The 9483-nt window shown below is 56.6% G+C and overlaps 1 protein-coding gene across 1 annotated transcript; it reads right to left on the bottom strand.

Annotated features, from left to right (window-relative positions):
- Window positions 1–2073: 2073 nt before the first annotated feature.
- SLC35B2 (solute carrier family 35 member B2) lies at window positions 2074–9193 on the bottom strand. Its single transcript, XM_052806594.1, has 3 exons — window positions 9136–9193; window positions 5561–5721; window positions 2074–4218 (listed from the first exon to the last, which is right to left on the bottom strand). Exon 3 carries the CDS (start codon window positions 4177–4179, stop codon window positions 3280–3282), a length of 900 nt encoding a protein of 299 aa, XP_052662554.1. The 5' UTR covers window positions 4180–4218; window positions 5561–5721; window positions 9136–9193; the 3' UTR covers window positions 2074–3279.
- Between the last annotated feature and the right edge of the window lie 290 nt (window positions 9194–9483).

Here is a 9483-nt window from a genome sequence, read left to right as displayed (position 1 = left end):
TTTACATGGTGGGGTCCTTTGTGTTTCATGCCTACTATATGGAGGAAGGGGTCTCAGCCTGTGCCTGAGGGTATCAGGCTGCTGATCTCTCCCCTGCCCTGACTGGTTTTCAGAGCCCTGCTTTAGGTGATCTCTACCCCTTCCCTGCCCATGCACCATGAAGTGGGTAGGAGAAACACATGGCCTGCTGTGCAGGTGGGGTCATCTCCAGCAGGCAGTAGTTCTCAATGTAGGGTGCTGCATGCCCCACAGCCTGGGAACAAACCTTTCCAATCTGCATGTGTCAGCTGGGCAAGCTGTGCCAAGACCTGAGCCTGCACTGCTGCTGGCTGGTCTGATCTGGGTGTCCCTGGGGGCAGGAGCCATCTGCCTGTTCCCTTGCAGTGCAGAGCGCAGGGGGTGGAGTGATAGCTCTGGACTGTACTCAAGCTGCCTCTCCAGCTCTTAGGCCAAAAGGCTCTGCTCTTGACTCCTTTCTTCCCACCTCCAGCCTGCCCTTTTCTGGGCTTTTGCAGCCCTGGTGGGGTTTGGCAGTATATGGCCACCCCCTGGCTTTTGCCTGGATCCCAGATGATGGAGAAGCCTGGGGCATTACCTCTGATTCATCTGCCCCTTACACTGAGCTCACACCCTGTGAGGGGAGTTTGTCACCCTTGGCTACAATGGCACTGGGGTTTGTCAGGGAAAAGTGACACCAACATCAAGTTCTCTTGCTGACTGCTTGCCAGCAACCACGGGCACAAAATGGGAGTGGGCTTTAGCCAGGATCCATCTTCAAAAGGGAAGGAGGAGGCAGAGCCTGCTGGAGTCCCTTGCTGCACCTGGGGGCACTGTGCTGCCAGTGTGGCAGCTGTTTGGGTGCAGACTGCTAGGGCAGTGCTGGAGTTGAGCTAGCAAATGCCTTCAGGTCAGTTTTCTTTTCCCGAGACAGGAGGAAAAAAAATGTTTATAAGTAAGATTTCTCTCTGGATAGGAAGGTTTTGCTAAATAACCAGCAGAGTCAATTCTTTTTAACTTAGAATGTTTGGGGGGGGTGGGGTGGGGTGGGTGGGTGTCACAAATTTTTTCTTTAAATCTACATTTAAATTAAAAAGGTATCCCATCCCAACCTGGCAGACAACCTATTTTTTTGTTTGTTTTTTTTTTTTCAACCAAAGAAAAAAAAAAATCCATTCCATTTTCAGTCTGTCAGCAGATGGTGGGGGCAGACATTTGGGGGAATTTGTAGTGGCAGGATGAAGGGCTGTGAGGCTGCACAGGCACTTTCAAGAGCTTGGAGCTAGGAAGGGAGCACAGGTAAAAACGCTGGAGAGCTAAGTGCTCTGAAGCCTGGTGGGCAGCACCAGCTGCATTATCCCTGCTGTTATCCTCAGCACTGTGAAAAGCAGCTCCAGGCCCTAGTCTCCTCTTGTTTCTATTGTAGCACTTGAGTCTCCCCTTTCTCTAGCTCTGTTAGGCCAAGGTCCTGTCTCTGACCCTGGACCTCACTATGACTAGATTGCATAGGCCTACAGACAAGGTTTTTCACCAGGCCTCCCATACGCACCAGTAGTGGGATGTACCATCCACACCCCAAGCCTCCCCTGGCTCTGGTGTGGGGCCTGTGGAGCTCATGTTGGTGCACATGCACCCCATAAAGGATGGGCTCTTCCAGGGCTTTGCTAAAGCACTGGTACCCCTGGCTGGCAGGTGCTCAGCAGGCCTCTGCACCATCTCTTCCTAGCTATGCAGGCTGTAGATACACCCACTGGGGCTGCCCAAGCTGCACCCTACAGGGAACCCAGGAGCCAAACCAGAATCAGCTTAACAGCGCCTCCATCTGCCCATCAGCATAAGCAGTGGTCCAAACCTGGCTATGCTCCCCAGTTGTGTGTGCAAAGATTTCGTGTCAGGCCTTGCAGCTTTGGGTCCAATGCTGGCTGATGATACCTGCCTAGGCAAAGGCAGAGGCACCTGTGTTTGTTTGGAAAGGAAAAACAGCTTTGCTGTCCCAGAGAGACTAGGGACATAGGAAGGGTCAGCAAGTCCTTCCGCTCCTTCCAGGTACATGGAAAAAAAAAATTAACAAGAACATTTACCTCCAGCGCACTATATGCAGCATATTTTTAATTTAATAAAATAAAAAGAGAAAAAAAGTTGCCTTTCAGAAGTACCAAAACCTGCTGGTTTGTCAGTCAGGTTGTGTTGAGGAGAAAAGGATTAACCAGTAAAACCCAGGCTCCTGGGGGAAAAGCATCTTCCACTGCTCCATCCCCTGCTGCCTGGGGAGCAGGTGCCTGCTCACTCCATCCCCTGCTGCCTGGGGAGCGGAACAAGGCACCGCAAGCGGGCTCTGCCCTCTCTCTCAGCCCTCCAGGCACAGTGGGGCTCTGGCCAGGCCCCAGGAAAGCCAGGGCCAATGCCTCCAGTTGGCAGAAAGAAGAGGGGCTATTTGTGCTTCTCTGAATGGCAACTACAAAGCCCAGAAACCGTGGCACTGAGACACCCGAGGTGATGCTGGGGCTTCTGGGCAGCGCAGCCTTTGGCCTGTGACAGCAGCAGATGTAACCAAAAAAGCAACCTAGAACAACTCAAAATCAGCCTGGGCTGAGGGGAGCAAAGAAAACTGTCTCAGAGCAGGGGCAAGGAGCTGATAAAACCAAACTGGGAGGTACCGCCTTTCACTGCAGCATGCCCTCCCAGAGCAGATCCCAGGCCTAGGGTAGGACAAGCTGGGAGTCCTTCCCTTAGCTGTGCCTGTCCTACCTGGAGCACCTCCTGGGAGGGTGGCTGAGAGCTCCCCCTCCTTGGCACAGGCTCAGGACTTACCTCACGTGGAGGTGTTTCAAAAAGAAAGCTAGTGTTTTGCTTACCCTTTCCTCCTGCTGAGCTCTGTAGTAGTGACAGAAATGGAGGACCATTAGCCAGAGGCAAGACAGTGTCAGAGAAAAGAGCTCCCTTGTTCATCAGTGACTTTGGAGAGAAGCCACAAGAGGTGGGGCAGGAATACCAGCAGCCCCATGCTGGTTTTCCCCCAGGATGTGAGCCCCTAGGCTGGTGCCTTGGCTGGAAGTCTTTGACCCATTAAGGCAAACAGAAAGGTTTGGAGCTGTGGCAGCCTGGAGCATTCCCTGGGCTTGTTCCAGCCCCTTCCCCAGGAAAAGCAGATGGAAAAGCAAGTCACTGGTCCAGCCTATCCATAGCCCACCCTGCTCCTCAGCGGGTTCTGAGAAATCAAGCAAGTACCCCCGAGCGGAGGCAGGACAGCAGGCATGGCGTAAATGCCATGGCCCCAGCTCCTTAGACCTTTTGTACAGGGGTCTCGCCTGGCGGGATCTTCTTACTACGCTTCTTCATGCGGCTGCGGGCATAGACGCGGAGGAAGAGGGCCATGAAGACAACAGCTACACCCAGCCCACCCACAACAGTGACAGTGTGCCCGTAGATGAGGCAGGAGAGGAGGATGGCAAAGGCCTGGCGCAGCGTCATGATGATGGTGAAGACAGCTGCCCCAAACTGGTTGATGGTGTAGAAGATGAAAAGCTGGCCGCAGGCGGAACACACTGAGAGCAGCACAGCGTGGGCCGTAAACTCCGAGTGGCGGGCCATGAAACGTAATGATTCTAGCAAGGCACCCTGCTCCAACAGTGAGCCCACCGTGAAAAGGCAGGAGAAGACGTTGACACCAAACATCATCTGCACAGGAGACATCTTGTAGGTGAAGAGGGCGTCCTGCCAGTTGGACGTGAAGCTGTCGAAGATTATGTAGCCAGCCAGGAGGACTATGCCTGAGAAAGTAGTGACAGTGGACACATGCCTGTTGGGAGCACTGGAGAGCAGAAACATGCTGACCCCCACAGAGATGAGGGCAGCAGTCAGGTACTCCCAGTACTCATAACTCTTGCGTGATACCAGTTTGCCCATCATCATCACTGGGATCACTTTGGAGGCCTTGGCCAGCACTTGGGTGGGGAAGCTGATGTATTTGAGTGCCTCATACTGGCACCAGCTACTAAGGATGTTGGAGAGGGAGGCAAAGGAGTATTTGTACATAGGAGCCCCGTGGCGTGGCTGCTTGGTCAGGGCGCAGTACAGACCAGCCACCGTGAATGCCAGGATGCGGTTCATGAACACTAGGAACTGGGAGTCCTTGAACTTCTCACCAGGGTCTGTTTCAGTGGCACCGTACGTTCTCGTCATCACACGCTCCTGGAGGACGCCCCACGTGAGGTAGGAGGCCTGCAAAGCAGGAGGAGCACAGGGAGAGTCAGGACCTGCATTGGCAGCTGCAAGAAACCACGGGAAAAACAGACCCCAGGAGATCCTTGCTTGTCCCAGTGTTGCCTCATCCTCTGCACGGCAATGCTTCTCTGAGACACTGGGAGATGGGGCCACCCCCTACTCCACCCATCTGAGGGAACCCACTGTCCCATGTGGTTACTCAGGAACATGCCGTCACAAACAAACCCTGGTCGGTTTACAGCCTCTTCAAGGGGAGAGAAGCCTGCAAAGCAAACATCCTGGCATACACCGAGCAGTTATGCTTTAAGCTGCCTGTTGAACCAGACCTACAGGATCAGGGAAGGTTACTGATGCACAGTTGCAGTTTTGGTGCCAGCTCCCTGCGGCAGGTCCTGGCAGTTTTGGTGCCAGCTCCCTGCGGCAGGTCCTGGCAGTTTTCCCAGTGGCCTCTGCATTGGTTTTCACTTCCAGCTCCCTAGGCCCGGTTCTTCCATCCAAATCAATTCTAGTCTCAAAACCCATCAGATGAAATTGTTCTCCGGGGATGATTGCTGTTCTGGCTGTCACCTCTACTACTTCTGGTGCAACAGTACCAAGCCCCTCACAAAAGTAACACAGACTTCCTCTCACCACACATCCCCTCCCAAGAAACTGAGGCACAGAGAGATGTAAGGACTTGCTGGTGACCCGCAGCAAGTCTGAAAGGGCTGGGATAGTAGGCTAGAGAGTGCGTGTCTTCTGCTGGCTGTGGGATGTGTAGGTTTTTCTATCACAATGCCCACATTTCTATTTTAAGTCCTCACAGACCCAAAAAGCTGCCCTTCCTAATGATGCTCAGGCTGTAGCAGAGACTTAGGGAAACCAAGATTAAAATTTCCTGTTTATTTGTAGCTGAATTCAGTACTTCTCTCCAGTATTCAAACGCAATCCACCAAGGCAGGACGCATCAGCCCTAGAAGGTGACCCAGAGGAGAGCCTGGGAGATAAAAGGGCTCAAACTATCTGCTGCTCAGACATGAGGGCCAGAACAAGAGCAGCCCTAACAATCTGTTGAATCACAGAATTTTCCCTATCCAGGGCTGCAGAGGACTGCAATCAGATGGACAGGAGGTCCCAACCCCAGCAACACCAGCTAAACAGACCTCCACAGCCCTTAGAGATGACACAGCAGCTCTGGTGGACTATCCTGGTTGAGAGGCTGTGTCCCAGCCTCCAACCTTGCCCTGATCAAAGACAAGCACTGCATCCTTGGTCTTCAAGGAACTGATGGCCACAAACCCACTGCCCACCTCCTCCTCCCAGAGTGGGATGGCCACACACACATGCACAGGGGCCCTACCTGTAGACCAGCAGCGCAGAAGAGCAGCTTGAAGACCTGTCGGGCTGTAGAGGACTCTGTGGGCTCTGCTCGGGGTGGCAGGGAGCCATCCTCCTGGTGTACAGATTTCACCTCGGAGCCGAACACGCATGATTTGATGACAGGGAAGCAAATGCCTCGGCCTGAACAGGGTAAGAGAACACGGCGACAGAATTAACCACAGCCTGGGCACCACAACCTGCACCACCTTGAGAGGTGAAGCCTCCCTCCTTACTAGCCTCCACATCTGCTGGTACGGGGGCCTCGGAGAACTTTCAGGGTAGCACCTAGACAGCTCTGGGATGCAGCTCTGCGAGTGGCTCAAGCCTGGTCTAATGAAGCAGGTTGGGGAAACATCCTGTCAGCACTGAATGGGGTTGACCAAGGGGGTGCGGAGAGCTCAACAGGGAGGCAGGATGTGGAAGGGAAGCTCCTGCCCTTACCTGTCTCCAGGTAATTCCTTCTCTTGAAGTACTGGATGAGGAGGAATCCCGGTACCACAATAGTTGCGTAGCCAGCAGCATTAACAAAGAAACGGAAGAGCCAGAAGTCCCCCCATGAGCCCTGCAGGGCAGGTGTGATCTCTTCACCAGTAGCCATTGCAGGGAGGGAAGCCAGCACGAGGGGACGGCAAAATCTGTGCAGAGAGGAAGAGGTGGGTGGTGGGCTACTGGTACATGGCCAGCTCCGCTCCGCATGCCTGCGCCACCCACCGCCCGGCCTGCTCCACCAGCAGGCAGCACCCAGGTTCCACCCCAGCAACAACAGCGATGACGGCAGCACATGGAGTAGGAAATGCCCTCTGGAGTTGAAAAGCACGTGCCAGACATTTATGTTTGCTTCCGTTAAGGGTGTTTGCTCTGGCATAGGAACATGTGGACTTAGAAACTTGGATTTCCAGGATCGGAGAGAACGTTTGAACAATGTTGTAACCATCTGGTTTTGACAACGCCCTTACTCCAAATCCAAGGAGCACCTCACCTTTTTAGGTTAAACTTCAGTGCAGCTCCTGGGTGGAAAAGGAAAAGGTCACTGAAAGGAAAAAGTGACTCCTACCTAGCAGCTTGTGTTCCAAGCGTGTGGCCAGAGTGGCCTTCCTCTGAGAGCAAATGGTTCAGAGCTTCCCCCTCCAGCTCCACCAGGTGAGTGGAGGAGAGCCGGGGAGGGTTTAGGCTGCCAGCCTCCCCCACTTCCCCACACAGCCCTGCAAGGGAACTTGCTAAGGCATTCCCCACAGCTCAGAGAAAATTACCAGGGCTCACCCACTTGGCAAGGCACAGCCAGAGAGCAAGGTTGGGAAGGAACTTTATTACCAGCTGGCTGGTTGGGATTTTACCAGGATATCCGAGAAGGTATAGCTGATATTCTTCAGCTATAGCCCTACGTGGTGATCTAGCCAGCTTTAAAACAGCTTTAATACTCCCAAAGGGGTTCTTCCCTCCACTGTCCCGTCCCTCAGAGGCAAACCTGCGCTATTCAGGGGCTATGCAAAGAACAAGAGCACCAAGTACACAACAAAATGAGCAAGCTGGCAAGGACTTCCTACACCCAAGGCCATCTGCATCCTCCTCTCGCACAGCAAGCTGAGGCTTCCAGCATCAGGGTAGGAGGTTTCCTTGGTCCATGCTCCATCCCTGCCTCAGTCTCTCCAGTAGAAAAAGCCTCCTGATTGCCTTGGGGGCCAGGTGAGGGTCCTGTGGGGCTGGCTACATAAACACGCACCAGAAAAAGTTCTGGGCTCCTGTGACGGAAAGGGCCAGAGATGTTAATCCCCTGTCCACCAAAAACAACTGAGTCATAGGAATTTAGGCACTGTGAGGTGTACCTGGTCCCAGCATAATATAGTTGTGACCTCTAGTAGCCCTCACATGAAACTCAGAGACTTACAAACTTACTTAGAGCTTTAAAGGCAAGAAAGTCCCCTGCCATTTCATGAACGAGCCCTCCCCACCAACCTCTCGTCCCCTTGGGAAAGGCCTGAGGGGCTTTTCTTATCCTCAGCTGCTGTGGCCAGGACCCCAGAGTCCAACAACCTGACCTAAGCTGAGGCTGTGTTTCACCCTGAAATCTCCCTTCTGTGACTTAAATGACCCAGAAGTTCCCAGCCCAGGGAGAAATGCAAACAGCTGGGGGTGGGTTTTTGTGCCTGCTTCCTATTCCCCCCCTAGCCCGCTCTCCCCCATAGAAAAGGCAGTTTGACACCTCCACCCCATCATCTCTCCTGCTGCAGGGGCATCATTGCAGGCTGTAGGCATGCTGTGGGATGCAAGAACAGGGCTTGGTGCAGGCAGCTGGGGCTGAAGCTGCCCATATGCTCCTGGGTTTGCCCGTATTAAGTAACCCTGCTTGATGGCAGCAGCCTTCTTGCCGGGTGCAGAAACGCCATTTGCTTTTGCAGAAGTCAGATATAAATGGTAGGGTTGGTTGCTGCGCTCATGGGCCACATCTCCCTTCAACTTGACAGAGACCAAAAGCCAGCCAGCTCTGTTCAGTGTGACTTCGCCTGCTGTTACCCTGCTGGCCCCCTCAGCGCCACCACGGGAGAAGAATCAGCTCTGCTTTCCCACAGTGACCGTGAAGAGAGGGCTATGGAGGGACAATGGCTCTCTCTACGCCTGTGCTAGCAATTCCCAGGCCCCGAGAGCTGACTCAGTGCAGCAGGCCCTGCCCTCCCTGCTGAGGCCGAGAAGGAACAGGGACACCAGTGTTACAGGTAGAAAGGGGGGGCCGCACAGGGCAAGCAGGCGGCACACTGAGGCATGAAAGGAGCCTTAGTCTGGGGCCTGCAGAACAGCCAGAGAGCCGAGACGACAGACTCGGCTACTGTTCCCCTCGGCCCAGGAGGGGCAGCTCTCAAGTGCACCGCTTCAGAGCCAGGCTGGGCCACAGCCCTCTGCCCGTGATGCAAAATTTGGGTCCCGGGCCAGAGGTCTGAAAAAAAAAAAAAAAAAAATCCCTGCCTGCAGCCCTGCTACTCTCGAGCACATCTCTAGCACCTGGAAGGGCTGAGGTCAAATGCAAACCTGGAGCTTACGAGTCCACGGCACCCCGCTAACAGCTCGGGATCTTACGTCTCCTCCCCGCCCCTGCCCCGCAGCCGGCTCAAAGCCGGGCCGCAGGGATGGCCTGCGATTGTCGCCCCAGGGCCAACCACCGCCTCTGCCCAGGGGCTGCAAGCCGGGGCGGCCGGGCCGCCGGATCCACCCTCCGCGCCCCGCGGGCAGGGCCTGGCGGGCCCCGGGGGGTCCCCGGGCGGGGGAAGAGGCGTGCGGGGAGCCCGCTTCCCGCTCGAGGGCTTTACTGCCCCGAGGCTCCGAGCGCCAGCGGCCTCTGCCCGGGGACCGGGCCCGCGGGCCCAGGCACGGGGAGAGGCGGCGCCCGGCCGGGTACGGGCCGAGCGGGGCCTCGGAGACGCCACCCCGCCCGGCGGCCACGTCCGCAGGGAGCGGGCCGGCAGCGCGGCGGCGGCGGCCCGTCGCCCACCCTTGCCGAGGGGGGGCGGCTGCCTGCCGCGGCCCCACCCGCCTGCCGCGCCCACCCCGGCACTCGCTACCCACCTGCGGCCCGGCCCCGGTCCCGGCCGGCTCCCCTCGGCTCCGCTCCCGGCGGCGGCGGCGGCGGCGGCGGAACCCCCGCCCGGCGGGCGCGCAGCGGCGCCCCACAGCGCCCCCTGCCGCCCCGGAGGGGCCGCGGCTGAGGGGCGGCCGCGGCGCCCGCGCCCAGGGCCAGGCCGAGGCCCGCGCCCAGGCCCAGGCGGCCCCGGGGAGGCTCGGCGGCTGGAGGGGGCGGAACGGGCTGGCGCGGGCGGCGGGCCCTGCCGCCGGGCCGGCGAAGGGGCCGGCGTCGCTTACCCCCCGCGCGCCGGAGCGGAAAACGCTGAGTCAGGCAGGGGAAGTCACCGGCAC

Source organism: Harpia harpyja, chromosome 13, assembly GCF_026419915.1.
Source record: "Harpia harpyja isolate bHarHar1 chromosome 13, bHarHar1 primary haplotype, whole genome shotgun sequence".
NCBI lineage: Eukaryota > Metazoa > Chordata > Aves > Accipitriformes > Accipitridae > Harpia > Harpia harpyja.
The sequence above is the reverse complement of the archived record's forward strand: the minus strand, read 5'-3'. Positions and strand labels throughout refer to the sequence as shown.

What these genes read in the sequence shown, in the direction of transcription:
- SLC35B2 (XM_052806594.1), bottom strand. Translation starts at nt 4,179, where the DNA reads ATGACGAGAACGTACGGTGCCACTGAAACAGACCCTGGTGAGAAGTTC.